Source organism: Leptonotus elevatus, chromosome 18 (assembly GCF_054856555.1).
Source record: "Leptonotus elevatus isolate MCC_2025b chromosome 18, RoL_Lele_1.0, whole genome shotgun sequence".
In the NCBI taxonomy this organism is placed as follows: Eukaryota; Metazoa; Chordata; class Actinopteri; order Syngnathiformes; family Syngnathidae; genus Leptonotus; species Leptonotus elevatus.
Window position 1 is genome coordinate 13,294,750 of NC_141256.1, and position 20,245 is coordinate 13,314,994.

Sequence of the window (20,245 nt, forward strand, 5' to 3'; positions counted from 1 at the left end):
CAACTAAGTGATTTTATTTTTGAAGGATCTACTTTTTTTTTCATAAGTCCCACACTCAGCGGTTTATTGAATGTATCACGAGCTGTGACGCTATAAGTCAGAAGAGTTTGAGGATTTCGGGAAATTTGGAAATCTATAGCATATTAATGGTTGTTTAAAAAGAAAAATAACACGTACAAACGCTACTCTTTGAAAAATTCAATAATATTCTAACATTCCATTTATAAGAGCGCTTTTTTGGACACTCAAAGACGCTTTACAAAATAAAAGACTAACAATGACAGCATAAACCGAGAAAGTAGAATATAATTAAAGGAAGATCTGTTTTAACATATGGGTTTTGAGGAGGAATTGTTTATGTTTTATATATATATATATAATTAATTACAGTCGCTTCTATTTTAGTGCGAGTTAAAAATCCGACCATGTCACTTGTGCTGTTCAAAGTTGTTCGAATTTACGACGACATCAAACGGAGCGTAGCGTAGCAGGCACCAGGCAGCCGGTAGCGCATCTCGGAATAGGTGACCGTCACATAATTACAGGTAAGAAAATTTAAAGTTGTTCTAAAAATATCACATGCACCCATCGTGTATATCAGTGGATGGAGTTGTTGGAAATATTTTGGAATCGCGCACTTTACATGCGTTGTAACAGTCAGGACTCCACCCTCCCGAGTGTAAAGCAGATCACCGGTTCGGTTACTACTGCCAAGCCTTCCGCCTTCTAATGAAAGGTTGCCTGTTTTGAAGTCGTTTTAAATATCGTCAAGCTATCGGTCTCCAATGTTTACATTGTAATGAGAATGTTTTCACGGTACTGTGTAAATAAAATCAGGAATCTGTGTTTGGTGATTGCTAGCCGGTAGCGCCGATCATCCACTTCCGCATTGACTGCAAACCGCCCTGTTCGTGTTGTAGCTTGCTGGTCATGCAGTCGTTGCATTATCTCTTCTTTCCAGATTGCATTTGAATGCATCTCATGCAAATAACATTAACATTGATGCGACTTTTTTTTTTTTTTAATGCGTTTGTATTGCGTTTACAGAATAAGTCACATAATGGTGGGAAAAAGTTTCAAAATGATTGATCTTGGTCTTATCTTTTTGAACATGGGTGTGTAGACTTTTTCTATCCACTGCATTAAGATTTGTTTCTTAATGTGTTCTAACAGGCACCGCTGCATTAAATAAAGTAAATATTGTGAATGGAATCTGTCTTGGGTTTACACTAAAAGTCATCATGCCCTTCTTAAGATGTTAAGAATTCCATTGACATGTTTATACCTCTTTTTTTTTTTTTTTCAGTTGTCTTTCCACAGCAAGAATGAATGTCGCCCATGAAGTAAACTTACTGGTGGAGGAGATTGAACGACTTGGCATCAAAAGTGAGTCCGGGCTCTTATTGTGCATTGTAGTTTTATGGCATTACTTGTAATTGTCTTTTGTCTCGCCGGTCCCTTTTGATGTCAGTTCATTCCACAAGTCCAATCCAACCATAAACATCGCAGTCATGTGATGTTAAGGCTAACCATTCGTGCTGGAAACATGAACAAACTACTGAATATGTTGTTGAATGTAGAAATGATGAATTCTGGAAATTTCTCACAGATGCTGAGGGGCTAACAAGCGTAAAGTTTGGAGTGCTGTTCAACGACGACCGCTGTGCCAACATCTTCGAGGCTTTGGTGGGCACCCTGAGGGCCGCCAAGAGGAAGAAGGTTGTCTCCTTTGACGGCGAGTTGCTCCTGCAGGGCGTCCACGATAATGTTGACATCATCCTGCTCCAAAAATGAGGAAGTGCTTCTGCTGTGTCAATGAGCATTTTTTTGCTTTTAGTTCTCTTCTGCACAAAGCTCAATGTTTGAATTGCCATTATGATTTCGATGCCAAGCAAGTTAAAATTTCCCCCAAAATCTGATGGGATCTTCTTTTCTTTTTTTATTTATTTAACTAATTCACTGCCAACGACTGCTATAAACGTCAAAAATTCATTTAACTATTTCCATTAATTAATAAATTTTTCCCACTTTTGTCAACAATAGTATGAAAACCTAGATTTTTTTATTGTACATTTAGAACAGATATGAAATTTGTGATTAATTGTGAGTTAATTAGAGAAGTCATGCGATTAATTACAATTAAAAACTTTAATCGCCTGACGCCCCGAATTTTGTAAAAATATTCTTCTTTTTTTTGATTCAATGCAATTTTATAAACGTTAAAAATTCATTTGAACTATTTCTATTAGTTTAATAACATTTTTCCCACTTTTTTTTAACAAGACTATGAAAATCTATAATTTTTTTATTGTACATTTAGAACAGATGTAACATTTGTGATTAATCGTGAGTTAACTAGTGAAGTCATGCGATTAATTACAATAAAAAAAATAATCGCCTCTTGCCCCTAATTTTTAATAATCTTTTTTTTTAAATGAATTTATGGCAGTAAATGAGTTAAATTAGTTTGATTTCAGTTTTTTGTTTTTTTAAATGTATTTGGGAACAGTTTTGTTTCAAGGGCTATTTGACAGCCACAAATGACAAAAACAATTTTAATGACAGATTGAGAAAAGATGGAATAGAACAGTACTAATTGAATTAAAACTTAATGTTCTTTTGCGAACACATTTCACTGCTTCTTGGTTAACTGTCATCAAGACTGATAACTTTCTCCCGCTTAAGTTTGTTTGTAGATTTTTTTTTTTTTTAAACAAAATGCTCAGGGTGAATTCCATCAATATACAGTAGTGGGAAGGGGAAATAAGTTTATAGAGCTACTGTGACTTTTTGAACACAGGTCACCAAGCCTCTGGGATGACATTTTCTGTAAAGTTGCAGGCTGTGAGCTGACCCATAATAGTTTCACTTAACATGCATTTCATTTAGAAAACATTTAAGCAACTTTTAGTGCATGTCAATGCAAACTTCGGTAATTACAGCAACCACTAAATATCCAATGAAATATCTGGATTAATCAAAAAACATTTTTGGGTGAAACTGAAAACAGACATCATTAAAAAATGGACATAATTGTTTTTCACTTAGCAGCGACGCTATGCTATGTAGGCTAATAATGGTTCCATGCGTTACATGACTCCATTATGCTACCTCTCAACTTTTGTACGAACACACACATTCAAGACCTAGAGATTTCTGAAGTGCATTTCTGCAAGACATTTATACATTTTTGTATTCTTTGCCACGTGGATGACATCCCATCTTTTTGTACAGAACCTTCAAACTCCAAAAATCTGTCCACGTAATGGACAAACTGTTTACATTGGACATGTGTTTGTAGTGCATTAAAAAAAAAAAAAAAAGAAGCATGGGTGCCAACAAAAACTTATCAGTTTGTACTTTTTCTCAGGACTAAATCAACTCAACCAAATATCCTTCATGAACTGGTGGTGTTTTTTTTTTTTTTTGTCTTTTCACCACTTTTTTGTTTTGTACTGTAGGTCCAATGGCACTTGCAGATCAGGCACAATCATATCAAGATTCAATTATTTGATATAATTTCGAATCTGGAAAAAAAAAGCACAGCAATCTTGCTTGAGGCTGAAAATGAGCCTTTGTGTAAACGGGAATTACAACTGTGTGCTAAATCAAATAATATACAGTAGGCCTGGCCTGCAAGTTCAATGTGTCCCATTCATATCTTACTGCTGTCGTGTCAACCAGGTGGTTCTATCGTTTATTTAATTTTTTTTAAATAACATGCCTTGTAATCGGTATTCAAACAGCATCAGATGTTGTCATCATGTGAAATGTATTAAAACGATATTGAATGGACTGTATTGTTAAAAAACACATTGGTTATCTTATCACCTTGATAATAGCACTGCATAGTGTGTCCGTATTACTGTCATTTGTATTGGCAAGAAGCCATGCCACATTCCAAGAAATAAAATCTTTTCACTGCACACTGCTTTTTGCCACTCGTTTTGTTTCACGCGAGCTGAAAAATCGACAGTACTTGGTTTCTAAAATGATATTCACTTTGGTTACATTTATCATAACTCGGGGGGGACAGCAAATACATTAGAAATTCAGTCTTATCACAAGTCAAGCCTTCTAGAAAAACCTCCTAGCATAAATCAGCGGCCTCCCACATGAATGCGATGTGGATGACCTGCTCTCCCTAACTTCTTTATCATGCTTGTTTTTTAATTCAAGAAAAGAACATCAATTGGATGTTTATGGTATTTATTTCATTCTGTCACCAGTATTTACACATTTTCCCCAATGTTATTATTATTTTTTTGGTCTCCTTGCTTCATTAATCCATGATCAATACGTTTAACTTCTACCTAAAGGTGGATATGCAGTTCGGAGAATGAATGAATGAATGAACGAATGAAAAGTGGCTACAAAGCAAAAAAAAAAAAAAAATCAGGATTCCGAGGGTGCTTGAACGCGGCAAATGTCGCCGTCGGCCAATGCCGGGGGTCCTGTGACGTCACGGGGTGGAAGAAGACGACAGAGCAGGAATGAAAACAAGAGAGGGGCACGCCTTCTCTCTTAAAGGTTATAGCAGTTATAAGTGCTTTCTGTCAGAGCTGCACGGAGAGACTAAAAAAACAAAACCACCACCAACAACAACAACTACTACCACATCAACACGTCTGCGATTCACTAAAACATCGCGAGTACCCCTGCAGAAATGGAGTCCACAGAAATGTCAAGACTACGTGAACACTAGCCGTTGATGAAAGCGACCGAACAGAACACTTGACTCGCGAATCGTGTGAGGAGGGAGGGGGGGGTGGAAAAAAAAATGCCCAACCAGAAGAACAACAAAGGGAAGAAGAGCAAACGCACCAACAGTAGCGGAGACGAACAGGAAAATGGAGCCTGCGCGGCCGCAACAGGAGGCACGGCCGCGGTTGCTGCTGCCGCCGCCGCTGCAGCCGCGAGCGAGCGTTCGAGTGGTAAGAGAGGAAACGAGACACGGACGTACATGTACAAGTTTTGGTGACGCGACCTTCCTGCTGCGTGACATAACTTGGGATTGTGTGCACATGCCTGCACAGCGACGTTTGCAAACGGCCATGTTCGTGCAAGCGCTTCTCGTTGCACAGAAAAGCGAGCCGCGCAAAAAAATTAGCGTGCTAAATGAGATGCTTTAAATTTTCAGGGTCTGCGCGCAGTTCATCTGCAAATGTCGGCTCGTTGACGATCGGGGGGCCTAGTGTGTGAATCGGGTGGGGTTTTGACGTCGTTTGTGTTTTTAGCTGAGCCAGAAAGTCTGCTCATAAAGTGCTAATGATTTGTTTACGTTGATTTTATTCCACATCGAGCAGATCAGTTGGCCGAAAAAAATTGCTACTGCCCCTTTAAATGTATTACCCGTGAAGAACTTGGAATGATAAATGTATAATATTGTCAAATGTTGCATGCACGTTTGGATGGAGGCGCCTAATTTACGAAATTTACGTCACCACTATTTTGTCCCTAGTTCTCAATTGACAATTCTAAACATCCGGGCATTTGTGATGACTAGCACACAAAGCAAGCAGATTGGTATAGTAATCAAAGGGAAATCAAAAATAATCCTCACAAATCAAATTACATCGATAAATCCAATGTTTTTCAATGGACGGAGAAATTGTTATTTTTTTCTTAATTATGGAATTAGGGATGTTTGATCCCACTTTTTCCCCCAGAATGATACCAGTCAGAGTATGCAACACTTGAATAGTCACCAGTATACCAAACATTAGGGATGTATAAATAAAATAATTTTTTTACTGTGCATCGAATTGAACCAATTGTTCCACTTTGAAATATGTATTAAATTATCGTTTATTGGAGAGAGATATCTAAAAAGGAATTGACACATTTACAGTAATGACAAATTCATTCAAATGTATGAAAAGGACAACAAAAAAGTGACCTCTCCAACTGAGCCGAATCGAATCGTAATCCCAATGAAAAATTCTGTCCGCACCCCGTCGATGAAATAGGCAAAATACGCAGTTCATCCAAAATCTTGTGCGAACGTAATTTTGCACCAATCTTATGAAAGAACCCCAGCGAGTCAATTTCTACTTCTGCAATATCAAGCACGGTGTGTGCTTTCACCACCCAGATTTTAATGCGAATGAGGAGAGCCGCTTCCATTGGCCCTGAGTTGGCTGCATTCCATTCCACAACGGCGCGCTGTAGCGATAATCGCCCTTTTCTATCCGCGCCAGTCTGGTAAAATATCCAAAGAAAGATTTTTTTTTAATTTATGACACAAAAATCATCCGCCCATCTTTATTTATCCAGATGTCCAGTGTGCGACCCCCCTGGTCTGCAGCTTGGGCCGGCCCATTGACCTGGAGAAGGACGACTACCAGAAGATCCAGTGCAACAACGAGGTCTGCCCCTACGGAAACTGGATGCACCTGCAGTGTTTCTACGAGTGGGAGAGCTCCATCCTGGTGCAGTTCAACTGCATCGGCCGGGCGCGCTCGTGGAACGAGAAGCAGTGTCGGCAGAACATGTGGACCAAGAAAGGCTACGACCTGGCCTTCAGGTTCTGCTCCTGCCGCTGCGGCCAGGGTCACCTGAAAAAAGACACTGACTGGTATCAGGTGAAGCGCATGCAGGACGAGCGAAAGAAGAAGCCATCCGAGAGGAGCGCAGGGAGGGCGGGCTCCTGCGGAGGGGCTTCTGGGTCTGGGGACGGTGTGTTTGAGGACCTCAGGAAAAGCAAGCCAGCGGGGGCAGTGGGTAAAACGGCACACAGAGCTTCGAGTCAGGAGCTGCCGCGAAGACAATCAGTGGACCGCCAGAACTCGGCGGAGGGGGGAGCAGGAGCAGGAGGAGGTCTCTTTCCTTCAGGGCCTCCTTTGAAGTCCCCGTGTGACTCCCCGGGACAGTCTCCGCCAAGCGGTTTCTCCTTTTCGCCAACCTCGGTCCTCGGACCCGGCGGAGTCGCTTCAGGTTTTCGGGGTTCCCGTCAATTGGGAGAATTCCTCAAATCCGCGGTGCACATGGACGCGCAGCGGAAGCATCTTTTAGTCGGGGGAGCCCTCGGCCGAGTTCCTCACCTCGACCCCGCGGCTGTTCTCCCCCTGCCCGTGGCCTTCACCCTCCCGCTTCATCACCGACTCGCGTCCGGCAGCTTGGGTGATGGCACCCTTCCGCAGCCGGTGCAGTTCCTGAGGCGGCTGGATCTATCCGAGCTTCTCACTCACGTCCCTCGCCACAAACTCAACACCTACCATGTTCGAATGGAGGATGACGCCCAGGCCGGGCAGGGAGAAGAACTGCGCAGGTAAGAAGACCCTCGAACATATCGGGTTCCATTTTCATCGACTGGGGCCTGTGCACTCGGGGTCAAAATAGACACATCTCAATTTTCCTATCCAGTCTAGTATTCCTTTTTTGAAGCGGTGTTGCGCCTCTCCGGGCTTTCCGACGGCCCATCAGTGAATCGCCAATTTGGTCTCAAGTAGACTCGGTAAAACTAGGTCTAACTAGTAGCGTAGGTGGTGCAACGCAATTTTTTGTGGATTTGATCGAGGCAGACTAATTTGCCGCTCGCACACAATTGGTAAACTTTTTGGACTTTTCCGTGCTTCCCACATCTTTGTCGAGACCTAGAACAGATTGCGAGATAGACCGATTATCGGCCGGGCAGATTATCGATATTCAGCAATTTGACAAATATCGGCCATTTTGTAGACTCATATGGCCGATAATACATCCATTTAAAAAAAAGTGTTTACTTCAGCGAACTAATCATTTAAATTTTCAGAGATGCTGAAGACCCTGGGAATTCTCTGCACCTTCTGTTTTTGTTTGAAATTAAAACTAAGATAAATAAAATGTAATACTTAATTTTTTTTTGAAAATTTGGAATACTTACTGTAGAAAACAATTGTAAGTTTTGATTTAACTTTTGAAAACATGCTACTACCCCTGGGAGATCCAGGAACTTTTTGTTAGATTTTTAAAACAAAGATGATGTCCCTAAAAATAATTCAATAAACATGCGTCTTATTTATTTTGGAGGATGACTAGCAAAAATGATCTAAAAATATCACATTTCAGATATCTCGTGTTGTTCATCAGCCAAGTGTCAAGAAGCGCTGAGAGAAACCGGAAAACAGGAAGTTCTCTCAGCTAACCACAAAAAGGAAATCACATCGAAGTTTAGAAAATGTCTGAAATGTACCCACTATTGCCTCCTAGGTTCATCCTGTCCACACTCAGCGCAAGCCAGCGGAACGTGGTCAACTGCGCGCTTTGCCACCGGGTGCTGCCAGTGTTCGAACAGTTTCCGCTGGTGGACGGGACGATGTTCCTTAGCCCGTCACGCCACGATGAGATTGACTACGACGTTCCTTGCCACCTGCAAGGTAAGGATTATTTTTTGTTTCATCTGGACATTGTCAAACATGTTTCTTTCATATTTTTTTTTTTTTTACGTTTTCAAAATTCCTAATTTGTTTGATTTATTCTTGTATTATATACTGTCAATTGTTTGACTGACGTATAGAATTTAATAACATTTTTAACACTTTCTAAAAGTAATGTTTATTAGCATGAGATTCTTTGATGTACTGTACTGGTTGACATGCTTTAATATGGATGTCGCCTAATATGAATAACTATGAAAAGATAATTGAATTAAATTTGCATGCTTGTTGTCCCCGTTTCTAGACAGGAACGGTTTTAATTAAGCCCTGTTGTTAAAAAGTGGAGATTGATAGAAATTTGATTTGGCACCATGGCTGTTATTTACGGGAGGATAGAAGGATGCTTTAGGACACATTTGATAGTACGCGAGCTTATAAATCTCTGTCATTGTCATGGTAAACCCCATATCCTACCCGTACATTAGAGGTAAATAATATTGATGGGCCAGCGTGGAAATCTCTCTCTCTGTTTTAGCTTTAGCTTCTGTGCTAATATTAATATTCAAAGCTCACGCCTTAAAATGATCAATGTTTATTTCGGGACATCGTCATAAGACAGATTTTGAGATTTGCTATATAAATAAACTTGCCTTGTATTTAGCCAGAGGTGCCAAATCCAGGTCCAGAAAGTAAAAATCATGCCACAGTTTGGCTTTAGCCTCAGGTGCTAGTTAGCTAGCTTCCTAGCTAGCTCCCATTGTGCTTGTTTGCCTGCTAGAGAGCTAGTTAGCTAGCTAGCTAGCACCCATGGTGCTCGTTTGCCTGCTAGGATTTGCCACCTCTGTATTTACTATTTAGCATGTACATTATTAGCTTGATTTTATGTTGATTCCTCTTCCTAGGTTGGAAACTAGTTAGATGTTGAATATTTATCAGGCATCTCAAGTCAATTATTAATGAATGAAACGCTAATATAAAATGCAACTTCAAGGGTTGTCTCCTTGAGTGGAGCGACAGAAAATGGACGTTTGTCTGAGTGCTACAGTAGCTTCACCACAGCAAATCTTAGCTAATATGCTGCACATTTACCGCAGTAGAACCAAAATGACGGTTTTATAGGAGCTTCTTATTTTTTTTCCCCTGATGAATATATTTCTTTAGCAACTAATCTTCTTTGTTCCTCCCCTAACAGGCAGGCTAATGCACCTCTATGCCATATGTGTGGATTGTCTCGAAGGTGTCCACAAGATCGTATGTATCAAGTGCAAGTCTCGCTGGGATGGGAGCTGGCACCAATTGGGCACCATGTATACCTACGACATCCTCGCTGCTTCGCCTTGCTGTCAGGTACAAACACAGATGCACTCATTAAAAAACGGAATATATTAGTATTAGAATATTGCTGGGTATCGTGATGCATGTTTTATTGTTTGCGTTTCAGATCAAATGGTAGGAAAAGTAGAGTTTTGTCTTTTTTTTTTTTTTTTTCCTTTTTCAAAACATCATCTGACTTATGTGCCTCTGTATGCCACCAGGCTCGTCTCAACTGTAAACACTGCGGGAAGCCAGTGGTGGACGTTCGTGTGGGTATGCAGTATTTCTCCGAGTATAGCAACGTGCAACAGTGCCCTCACTGCGGCAACTTGGACTATCACTTTGTCAAACCCTTCTCCTCCTACAAAGTACTCGAGGCTTATTGACAAATGTTGTTTATGCATGCTAGGTAATGCTGCTTTTATTTTTTTACAGTTTAGTAAACGTTTATATTTTTAAATGTGAAACGAAGCTCAAGGTTAGTTGGATGTCTTTAGGTTTCCACTTGTTCAGTTTTTAACTTTTTAAAAAAAAAATAAAACAGACTCTTGTGAAAGTTCCAAGGTCGTGTCTCATGCTGAAGCCGTTGGATCAAGTGTGAAACACATTTGTTTGTGACAAGCGAATGTATCTGTAAGCCAAATTAGATTTTTATTTTTTATCATGAAATGATATAATTCTTGAATAAAAAGGTGAGATACAAAAAGGTGTGGTTGTTATACTCTCGTCATGTACAGAATTTAAATAAAAATAATTCCATTGACTGAATCCGTCGCAGATAATCAACATTGGGGGACATTTTAATATCACATTGAAAATGTTGACGTAGTGGGTAGGCTGTTGTCTTTGTGACATTAAATAGTAAATATTAGTATGTTTTCCCCCCCAAATCACAATTAATCAATTACAGCATATCATTTTGCTTTTTAATAGATCTTGCCGCGGTAATCTTACCTCTCCACGTCCTGTCATCTGCAAAGGTTGAATGTAACAAGCCTATTTTGAGTGTTTTAGTAGCGAGTAGAAAGTACAGATATCCGTTTTAAAACAAATGGACCACAAGAAGAAAGAAAGAAAAGTCGTCAGAAATATACTCAAGTTGCAGCATGTAAAGCATCGTTTTGAAATACAAAATGAGAAATGTAACATTTATTATTTATAACATTTAAAAACATGTACTCATGAACATTATAAGCGAGTCACTCACATTTAAATGACATCACTGAACACATTTATAGTTTTAAGAGAGCTTCTGCCTCCATTAGAGCTTTTTCCAAGTCAGCAGCTTCCAGGGCGAAGGTCTGTCTTTTTTGCATTATTTTCCCCCGTGCTTCAGTCAGGTCTGTCATTGTTTTCTGGATTTCCTAAAAAGGCATACATAATACCATTTATGATCAGGTATCAAAGTTACAAATTCATAATAATAATAAAAAATCACCTGCAGACGAGAACGCTGCTGAGTTGCGGTGTCGGCAAAATCTTTTAATTCCTTCAGCAGGTCTGTGGAAACAGTCTGGAATAGGGCACAAGGGTTGTAATAATCGTTTGTGGGGCGAGACAAAGTTAAGCATGTTTGGTTAGAAATCGTGTACATAAAAGTTTCCGTATTCACACGCTACGAAGTACATTTCATTTTACAGAACATTACATTTAGTTGAGCACAGAAACTTTAATACATGTGCGTACCATGACTTGTTTTCTTTGTTCGTCTTTTTGCCGTGCAGCTTCTCCAATTAGTTCTCCTGAAACTAAGCAACGATTAGAATGAATTTTCATTTCAGTCATGTTATTAAAAAATATATATAAATATTTTGAACAATATACATTGAAGCATACTTGGGTCTATTTTTGCAGTCACTAGTGTCATCTGACAGTCCTTGAGGTTTTTCTGTACCTCCCAATTGTCCTTTTCAAGGTCACTGCACTTCTGCTCCAAATTGGAAAGGATTTGCTGCGTTTAAAAAAACAAAACAACAACAATTGGGTATAACCCACTCCTATAATAGTAGCACCAAGCACTGTGTCAATAGCTCATCTTTCTATACCTGCGTTTCCGCGAGGTTTTTCTGCAGTTCCACATTGGCTGCCACCAATTGTTGATTTTGCTCCTTTAGTTCCGCCTGCAGTTCGTATCGTGTTGAAACTCTAAAGCAAAAAAGTATGTTTTATGAATAAAGTTAAATCCCCCACTGTCAATGACCAGCAACATTTTATGTACTTACCCCTTGTGAGTTTTTGTCGCAGCATTTTCTCTGTATGATAAAAGTAAAGAGGGAATGACGGGTGGGGGTCACATTAAATGTAGCAGATAAATGCTGAGCCGTTTGCAGGAACTGTTTATTATTTCTCACCTCGCTATGTTTTCTTTCTGCTTGAGGACGCCATCTTTTTGGTGAGACTTAGCCGTGTTTATTTCATTTTTATGGGAGGGTTTCTTTGACTCTGTATGGAGCTGTCCTACTGGAAAAGAATGACACCGAATTCAATATATGGTATTTAAATAAATTACATAAAAAAAGGAAAGAAAGCGACCTAATGTGAATACCTCTGTGAAGTTTTGACATAGTCCTATCCAAGATGCCAGCAACTGCAAAATGATTACAAATGACTGGTTTAGTGAACGGAGGTTATTTCACTAAACATTCAGGCAAAAGATCATGTGGAAAAATACACATACACAATAAGGTAGCCAACTAATGAATTAAATTAAAGTGTGTCCGGGAAATGTGCATAACTGGAAATGGAAGGCTAACAAGTAACGTAGTTCGGGGTTAAATTATGGTGTAACACAATATTACGGGTAGAGTATTAAGCATAACTTTGCATTTTCAAAGACACAACTTAAAAAAATATATCCTACCGTACAGAAATTTCACATGCAACGCGTCCTCAAACAGTCAACCGCCGTAATTTTAAAACAGACAAACCCAGGGTTGTATTTCCGCTTTTATTGCGTCACTGCCGGTATGCATTTCGCAGATTCTTATTACATTTTACTTAATTTTCCTGAATATTATATAATTTCTTATTTTTAGTGGCATTACACATATCTGTAAACTAAATTAATGACGAAATCTGGTTAAAACCAGAGGCATAAATTTATCGCGCACGCGCAGTTCATAACTCCAGACGCTAGCTTCCTCTTGACGTTAGCTCGAGCACAGTTAAATCATTACCTGAACCATGCATTTCAAAATAGTTGACATTAGTCTAAATTGAGTCAGAACTCTAAATGATTAAAATGTGTGAATAATACATTTCCCACTTACTCACAAACTGAGAAAAAAAAAAGGTTGATATTTATGTTTATCATTAATGATGCATTGATGCAGAAGTTACAGTACAATTACCAATGAGGTAGTTTCTTACACAGTACCAAGTCCAACTGCAACCAGTGCTTCCAAGGTTTGACACCACTTAAAACCAGTTTCCCTGACCTTTAGTCAATGCACCCGTTTTACGTCAGAATTATCTCACACACCACCCAACAAAAATGACACAAAAAAATGAATATAGAAATAATAATGCAGTTTTGTTTACTTTGTATGAAAACTGGGTCTAATTTAATTCAAAGCTGTTATGATCACAGGAAGCCATGACTTTATTTTATTGAATAAATAGCAAACTGATTTGTTATACTTAGTTTTTACCATCCAGTGAAAGATGTGTTGGAATCACAGATTTAAACAGATTGTACTAGCAAATATATTTTATTTCTCATTGATCAATATTGAAGAATCCTCTTTCGAGTCCGGAGGTGACGTTTGTTCTTGGCCAGTCTGCGACAAAGAAGTCTGATCTTTGCCTCTTTTGGACAGTTCCTTAGCTGACGGCGGCCGAAGTGTGCACTTGGCCGCTTGACCCTCACGTATGACTTTTGGCATGGAGACAAATCCCACCATCACCTCCATTTGTTGCACCATCTGCTCTAGTTTTTGATCCTGTGCAGAAAATAAGATTTGTCAAGTGGGATAGTGTGTGATAAACTTGAAACGCGCATTCAATTGGGAGTGGATCTTCCTCACCAGGTCGCTGGTAGTCACTTTGCGTGGCGAGCGCAGTGTAATGCTAACGTGGTGCTTCTTCTCCAACCAGCTCTTCACTTGCTTCAGTTTGGTGGTCAGGTCATGAGAAGCAATGCCGGATGAAAAGGTAAGCTCTTTGACCTGCACAGGAGCTGTACAGAATATGTCTAAATATAAAAATTTCAAGGTGATCTTTTACAGTGAGATCTAGCCAAATCAAAGCATCTGATTATTTTTTTTGACACCTCTATGTGCAAGTACAATATATCACCTAACGTAGAGACTTGTGAGTGTCAATAGAAAATGTCATTTATTTTGGATCCACATACTTGCTTTTGTTTTCTGTTTCTCCCACATTTTCATCTGTTCTTCGTGGATTTGTTTGCCACTCATCAGGCGATAGACTGGAGGCTCCCGCTTTTCACAGAGTAGCACCAGTTTGAGTCCCTTCTCGTCCATGATTTTGAGCGCAGCCGAGCGGTGGAGGACGCCCAGGTTATCCCCCGTCTCGCTGATTACTTGGATCTGACGCGCCGCGATTTTCCGGCCAACGCTGGTGACTGTGGTACGAGCCCGAGGGTCCTGCTTTTTTTTCTTTTCTGGAGGAGTCGGGTTCAAATCATCCACCGCTGTGCAGAAGGGAGACCATCTCCTAGGGTTAGCAAAGATGCTGCTCTTTTCGTTCCTTCTCAGACTAGGCAATGCTGGTGTCCAGGAGCCGGGACTGCCCCGATGCATTTGGACCGCACGACATATTTGCCTTAGGCAGCCTGCAGACATAATCTGAACACACAGAGCACACATGCATGATAATAGTCACAAACATGAACATAGGCTTGGAAATTATTTGATGTGCTTTTTTAAAGCCCAAATATTTATTGAGGACAAACATAATACATGTATCTTTACTATCAGTACATGATATTGTTTTCATTATATCACCTACCACTGTCGCCACAGTTGGGCGCTGCGAGTCGCTAATGGAGAAAAATAGCAGCATTCAACATACTTTGACTCGCTTACGGGCTTCGCTGAACAGATAAAAACACTAAAATGATGTGTTTTTGTAGGATTTGAGCAATACCGATCAATGCCGTGCGTTCATGTTTCCAGAATCTGAAAGGTGACTGCTGCTGGCTTCTTCCTCAATGCTTTTCTTCGATGACATAATCCGGGAAAAATACATTCAGTAGACGTACTATACTGCCATCTAGTGATCGTAATGAGAGCAGTATCATGCTGAATCAAATTGTTTGCTGTCAAAACAGGCACATATTTGAAGCCATTTATGTACCAGTTATGTATCAAAGTTACAAAGTGACAATTTGACAAGGACAGAGTACAGTCAACAGCACACAAAAAAATAAAATTAAATAAATGCTACTGCTGCAACATGCTACTGCTTTTTCATATAATATTGTTTTGCGTGTGCAACTTGTGGAATTGTTCACTCCAGGCAAGCAGCTCTTGACAAAGGTTGTATAAAAGATTAATTGTGAGATTTGTACAGTATTACGGAAGCGTGGTGCACTTTACAATAAAGAAAAGTGCTTTTATAATCTGGCTGCCATGAGTCAGACTGTAGTTTCCGCAGCCACCTCTAGATGGCGACCATGTTCTACTTGAAATGTTGAGGTCGGTCCTTTCATAAGAATGTGTGGAATTCCCTAATTACAGTACTGAATATGTTTTCATCATGTATTTTTTTTCGTTAGACCTTTTTTGCATGTAATATCCCTGTTCAAATAAATTTCATGAAACTTCTCCTTCATCACAGCTGCTCAACAGAAGTAATGTCACGTGTTTCAAATATGTGCATTTCTCCCCCCTGTATTTCTAGTCAAGCTGTTGTATTTGTATTTTTCCCAAATTTTGCAAGAAAAAAAGAACGTTGTACAGTATATAAAATCTGGATCAGTCAACACAGCTATCAACTTTCCACAACTGTTTACCCACGCAAAAACAACCCTAATGTTATTTTTTTCCCCCTACATAAGACGCCACATAAATATTAATAACACAGTTTTCTTTCCTAGGTAACCATTTTATCATGATTTAAAGGTATTTAAAACATCCTACAATGTCAATAGCGGGTGCTAATTCTATTCGTTGCACCGTTCGTCTTCAGGCAACCTGCTTTTAAATCTTTTTATTCTCACATCCAGAAGCGCTATTTCACTGTAGTAACCTCATCAGTGTCCCCGACTGACGTCAACAACTGTAAGGTATACGGTGTTGAAATTGGTTTTGGAAGATTGAAAGCCATTAGAAGGGTTTGATTTGTTGTCGGGAACCTGGCAGCCAGGTGGAGCTTCAACCAAGAACAGACATAAATTGCATTTTGTTGTTGGAAGAATGAATATTTTTCAACTGGCAAATTCGGTGAGTGTTGATGTTGCTTACCTTTTTCAGCAAACTCACAGTGAGCCATGACAGTTTCGTTTTTGTCCAAAAATCTGCTTTATGCTATTTCTTCCATTTAAAATTGACCAATGTTTTGCCACGTGTGTCCACATATAGACCAGAACACTACAGTCAAGCACCGCAGTGCAACTCTTTATTTCTTGACATCACCATGTTGTATTGTTTATACACTCCGGTCCAATTCTTCAACGTTGACTCCAAATATGACTGCTGTGTTCTAATGTCTTGCAGTCATCACAATCAGGGACCCCCCCCCCCCCCCCCCACCACCACCACCACCACCACCAATGCACTCCTGTACGCCTCCAGAACAGCTGAAGTTATCTTGTTATGTGGCATTAGGGGGCCGACTTAATTGGTCCTTGCAGGCAGGTAATTAGTTCTGGTGGCATGTGCTCCCAGAAGGGATATGAATGGAAGGAATACAGCCTGATCCCCCTCACCCCTCTCGTTCCCTCCCACTCAACGCATTCACACGCACACACACACACACACACACACACACACACACACAGGGAAGTTACCACATTCTCTGGTCATTCTTTGGAAAAAGACAATAGGTCTGCCTTGTTAAAATAGGCTCGTGCACAGCAGGGGGGGATAGTGGAGCCAAAGCAGCTGCCCCATAGCATCAAGTCTCAGAGGTTCCCTGAGGCCTCAATGACCGTCGCTTAACAGTTTTGGAACTTTGGCTATGACGTACTATGTTAATGAAGGACGTTAATTTGGCAGGGACTTCTCTGTTGGCCTAAACACTACCAGAATCCCTGACCTTCATTTGCAATCTAAATTCTAATATTTTGTGGATTTTGATTGATTGATTTTTGTCCGATAAGATTTCAGCCCCTACACTCTTAAAACTGCTGGGTACAAAAAAATAACAACCCAATATAGGTCAAAAATTGGAACGATCTGCTAACTTAGGTCAATTTCGCCCAACTTTCTGATTTGTGTCAGTTTTTTTTTTTTGTACAAAACAAAGCAAAAAACTAAAATGAGGGGCGGGTTTGGTCAAAACTAACTATCTATCTATCTATCTATGAAGCTAGCAAGCTATCACGGTAGCAGTTAACTAGTTATCAAGCTAGTGGTCTGTCTGTCTGTCTGTCTGTCTGTCTGTCTGTCTGTCTGTCTGTCTCTCTCTCTCTCTCTCTCTCTCTCTCTCTCTCTCTCTATATATATATATATCTCTATCTATCTATCTATCTAACTATCTATCTATCTATCTATGAAGCTAGCAAGCTATCACAGTAGCAGTTAACTAGTTATCAAGCTAGTGGTCTGTCTGTCTGTCTGTCTGTCTGTCTGTCTCTCTCTCTCTCTCTCTTTCTCTCTATCTATCTATCTATCTCTCTATCTATCTATCTATCTATCTATCTATCTATCTATCTATCTATCTATCTATCTATCTATCTATCTATCTATCTATCTATCTAATTGACACAGTTTAGTGGGTCGGTCCAATTTATGGCCCAAATTGGTGTATATGCTGCCATGCAGGGCCTTCAGAATGTTAAAAAAATGCTGAGAATGACATTTACAGTTGCTCCGAGCTCAGGTAATGACCAATAACATGGGGCCGTGATTGGTCGTTACCTGAGCCCTGAGCAACTGTGATGCCATTTTCAGTCGACAGCAAATGGCAAAATGGCCGCCCCCTGAAATTGATTTAAAAAAAATACTGGATTTTGCTACTTAATTCCAAATTCACAAATACAATATTAATCAGAATGCTGTGTTTAGGCTAGTGGACAAAGACAACAAAGACAATATTGTAAAGAACATTTTGGAATTGACTTCGCCTTTAAGTTACTATCAAGAAAATGATGTTAAATAGCACTTAAGTTCATTTCAACTCTCATGAGCTACAGCCAACTCACTCTTCACTCCTACCATCCATCATGTCATCTTGATCAAGTGCGCTTTTGACACATGACACTCATTTGGAATCTGAGTTTAAGGATCTGCCAGGCAAGGCAAGCTGCAGCGGCAAAACGTTCCAGACTTGTGGTTGTTGTGAGACCCACACCCCGAGCCTGCTAACAAGGGGACAACAACCACCTTGGCTAAGTGCATTCCCCCGAGGCTCCAACCCAAATCCCTGCTTGACCCTTACTGATAAACTATGCTATGGATAGCCCAGTGGAGAGATTCCCTTTAAAATGAGGACCAGTCCAAAGTTTCCACAGTAACAAAAGTCTGTCTGTTTACGTCTCATGTTATATATGACCAAGCTTTTTTTGATTGTCTTTGCATGCACGCGACCTTTCAAGCTGCATGGAAACCGTTTCCTGGATATGGCATTTGTAGTATGAGAATGCTGGATGCGATACCTTTCGAACGCCAGCATGTAAACAGCTTATCCAAGTGTGTGTTATTGGTGTGATGAGTGGCTGTTGTAACAGGGCGCCTATAGAAATACTGTACAACCGTTCAAAACTTTTCTTATGTTTGCTTTATAATTTTAATTATGATCACTCACATGGTTACTTTTTGACAATTTTCTTTACAATAATATGTGGTCTGCACCCTCACTAGTCTGAACACGGCTCAGTTTGCGAACGTCACATGGCCAAAGTCTGAAAAAAGTTGACGGAAATTGATCATGTGACGTTCGCAAGCTGAGCCAATGATTGGTCGTTACCTAAGCCTGAGCAACTGTGATGTCATTTTCAGTCAACAGGAAATGACAAAATGGCCGCTTAGGTAGGTAGGCTAAGGCTTAGGTAACGATCAATCACGACTCAGCTTGCGAACGTCACATGAACAAAGTCTGAAAAAAGTTGACTTTGATCATGTGACGTTCGCAAGCTGAGCCATGATTGGTCGTTACCTGAACCCTAAGCAACTGCGATGTCATTTTCAGTCGACAGGAAATGGCAAAATGGGTAGGTAAGGCTTAGGTAATGACCAATCACGGCTCATCTTGCAAACGTCACATGATCAAAGTCGGGAAAAAACGGCTCACCTTTTTTCATGTGACATTTGCAAGCTGCGCCATGATTGGGCATTACCTAAGCCTGAGCAACTGCGATGTCATTTTCAGTCGCCAGCACGTGGCAAAATGGCCGCTCCCTGAGATGGATAAAAATGGGTGGATTTTGCTGCTTAATTCATATTCCACAAAAATCAGGACACTGTGTTTAATCTAGTGGGGCAGCAAAGAATATATCGTTTTTTTTTTTAATGGTTTAATTACAGAAAACAGACTGAATTAGCAAAATAATTGCGTCATGTTTTCAATCGTAAATATAATGACCAAAGCTAAATCATATGTCAAAAGACTTTTAAAACAGACATTGGCAGAGGAGACAGACCTGAAGAGGGGGTTTGGTGACTTGACAAGGCTCCAAGTTTTTCATTGTCTTAAGCCCGATGCAGCCTGGCCTCTGTCAGGTGCCTGCAAGCAGTAATTGTTCATGACTTCTAGGGCCTGGCACCCACATGTTCGTGGAAGGATGGGATTAACACACTACGGGTGCCTCGGGAGTAGCTGATAAGATTTTTGGAATCCTTTCTTTTTTTGGAAGATGTTCCAGTGAGGCCCAGAAGAGGATAGACGCCATGACAGGAAAGGTCACCTTTTATTATAAAAGTTCGTCTGCGTTTTGGGATTATACGGGATTGCTATCTGTGAAAGGCACTCGGCTACTTCCAATAGAATACTGGCTTGTCTGCTTAATTTTATTTTGGTCAGTTATGTTGAAAATCTAAAAACCAAGCAGCCGTGTCACTTTGCATGACTAGACTGCGGAGTGCATTGATGGAGATTTTATGCATTTGGAGTCAAGTCCATTTGTCAACGTTTCCTTCTTCTGTATTTGTGCTTTCTTTCGACTTTTCCCTTTCTGGCATTCAATCACATCACCGCTATATGGTTCATTTACGTCACTTTTTTGAGTGTGCCACTGCGGCGTGACTTTAGCACAATACCTTCACTCAACAGGCCCTCCCTTCTTATCGTGCCCAGCAGCTTGGCCGGATCAGGCAGTATAAATTGGACTTGCCCAGAGGAGAGACGCCGTGTTCCTCTTGCGGGTTCACTCATTGTTTCGCCTTGGCCTATATTTATTTTGATGTAAATCAGCTCACAAATGTGTTACGTCCTGCCCTTGTGTAGCGGGA

The 20,245-nt window shown here is 40.3% G+C and overlaps 4 protein-coding genes across 11 annotated transcripts; 2 read left to right on the plus strand and 2 right to left on the minus strand.

The window, feature by feature from the left end:
- Window positions 1–438: 438 nt before the first annotated feature.
- Window positions 439–2,710, plus strand: abracl (ABRA C-terminal like). Its single transcript, XM_086060400.1, has 3 exons — window positions 439–545; window positions 1,307–1,386; window positions 1,610–2,710. Exons 2-3 carry the CDS (start codon window positions 1,326–1,328, stop codon window positions 1,792–1,794), a joined length of 246 nt encoding a protein of 81 aa, XP_085916526.1. The 5' UTR covers window positions 439–545; window positions 1,307–1,325; the 3' UTR covers window positions 1,795–2,710.
- Window positions 2,711–4,478: 1,768 nt separating this feature from the next.
- heca (HECA ribonucleoprotein granule regulator) lies at window positions 4,479–10,306 on the plus strand. The gene is made up of 5 exons (XM_086061185.1): window positions 4,479–4,934; window positions 6,277–7,270; window positions 8,191–8,357; window positions 9,550–9,704; window positions 9,893–10,306. The coding sequence occupies exons 1-5, from the start codon at window positions 4,781–4,783 to the stop codon at window positions 10,055–10,057; spliced, it is 1,635 nt and encodes a 544-aa protein (XP_085917311.1). The 5' UTR covers window positions 4,479–4,780; the 3' UTR covers window positions 10,058–10,306.
- A 492-nt stretch (window positions 10,307–10,798) lies between these two features.
- Window positions 10,799–12,615, minus strand: knstrn (kinetochore localized astrin (SPAG5) binding protein). Of its 5 annotated transcripts, none has more exons than XM_086061179.1 (9): window positions 12,532–12,615; window positions 12,217–12,258; window positions 12,023–12,131; window positions 11,894–11,923; window positions 11,717–11,816; window positions 11,508–11,598; window positions 11,358–11,419; window positions 11,110–11,184; window positions 10,799–11,035 (listed from the first exon to the last, which is right to left on the minus strand). In XM_086061179.1, the coding sequence occupies exons 2-9, from the start codon at window positions 12,233–12,235 to the stop codon at window positions 10,904–10,906; spliced, it is 618 nt and encodes a 205-aa protein (XP_085917305.1). In that variant the 5' UTR covers window positions 12,236–12,258; window positions 12,532–12,615; the 3' UTR covers window positions 10,799–10,903. The 5 variants fall into 5 exon arrangements, with proteins under 5 accessions (XP_085917305.1, XP_085917301.1, XP_085917303.1 ...); XM_086061175.1 differs by having other exon boundaries at window positions 11,508–11,622; XM_086061177.1 differs by having other exon boundaries at window positions 11,508–11,622; window positions 12,023–12,128; window positions 12,532–12,598.
- Window positions 12,605–14,854, minus strand: mtif3 (mitochondrial translational initiation factor 3). 4 transcript variants are annotated; one of them, XM_086061174.1, is made up of 5 exons: window positions 14,781–14,847; window positions 14,643–14,673; window positions 14,026–14,479; window positions 13,697–13,863; window positions 12,605–13,612 (listed from the first exon to the last, which is right to left on the minus strand). In XM_086061174.1, the coding sequence occupies exons 3-5, from the start codon at window positions 14,474–14,476 to the stop codon at window positions 13,382–13,384; spliced, it is 849 nt and encodes a 282-aa protein (XP_085917300.1). In that variant the 5' UTR covers window positions 14,477–14,479; window positions 14,643–14,673; window positions 14,781–14,847; the 3' UTR covers window positions 12,605–13,381. The 4 variants fall into 4 exon arrangements, with proteins under 4 accessions (XP_085917300.1, XP_085917299.1, XP_085917298.1 ...); XM_086061173.1 differs by lacking the exon at window positions 14,643–14,673 and having other exon boundaries at window positions 14,781–14,854; XM_086061172.1 differs by having other exon boundaries at window positions 13,697–13,848; window positions 14,643–14,851.
- Window positions 14,855–20,245: the final 5,391 nt, after the last annotated feature.

What these genes read in the sequence shown, in the direction of transcription:
- knstrn (XM_086061175.1), bottom strand. An exon ending in GCGACAAAAACTCACAAGGG is followed by an intron (nt 11,817 to 11,893) that starts GTAAGTACATAA and finishes TTTTTGCTTTAG; the next exon opens with AGTTTCAACACGATACGAAC. An exon ending in AAAACCTCGCGGAAACGCAG is followed by an intron (nt 11,623 to 11,716) that starts GTATAGAAAGAT and finishes TTTTAAACGCAG; the next exon opens with CAAATCCTTTCCAATTTGGA.
- mtif3 (XM_086061171.1), bottom strand. Translation starts at nt 14,696, where the DNA reads ATGCTGCTATTTTTCTCCATTAGCGACTCGCAGCGCCCAACTGTGGCG. An exon ending in GCCCAACTGTGGCGACAGTG is followed by an intron (nt 14,480 to 14,642) that starts GTAGGTGATATA and finishes CTGTGTGTTCAG; the next exon opens with ATTATGTCTGCAGGCTGCCT. An exon ending in GAAACAGAAAACAAAAGCAA is followed by an intron (nt 13,864 to 14,025) that starts GTATGTGGATCC and finishes TTTTATATTTAG; the next exon opens with ACATATTCTGTACAGCTCCT.
- abracl (XM_086060400.1), top strand. Translation starts at nt 1,326, where the DNA reads ATGAATGTCGCCCATGAAGTAAACTTACTGGTGGAGGAGATTGAACGA. An exon ending in TGAACGACTTGGCATCAAAA is followed by an intron (nt 1,387 to 1,609) that starts GTGAGTCCGGGC and finishes AATTTCTCACAG; the next exon opens with ATGCTGAGGGGCTAACAAGC.
- heca (XM_086061185.1), top strand. Translation starts at nt 4,781, where the DNA reads ATGCCCAACCAGAAGAACAACAAAGGGAAGAAGAGCAAACGCACCAAC. An exon ending in CGTTCCTTGCCACCTGCAAG is followed by an intron (nt 8,358 to 9,549) that starts GTAAGGATTATT and finishes CTCCCCTAACAG; the next exon opens with GCAGGCTAATGCACCTCTAT. An exon ending in CTGCTTCGCCTTGCTGTCAG is followed by an intron (nt 9,705 to 9,892) that starts GTACAAACACAG and finishes GTATGCCACCAG; the next exon opens with GCTCGTCTCAACTGTAAACA.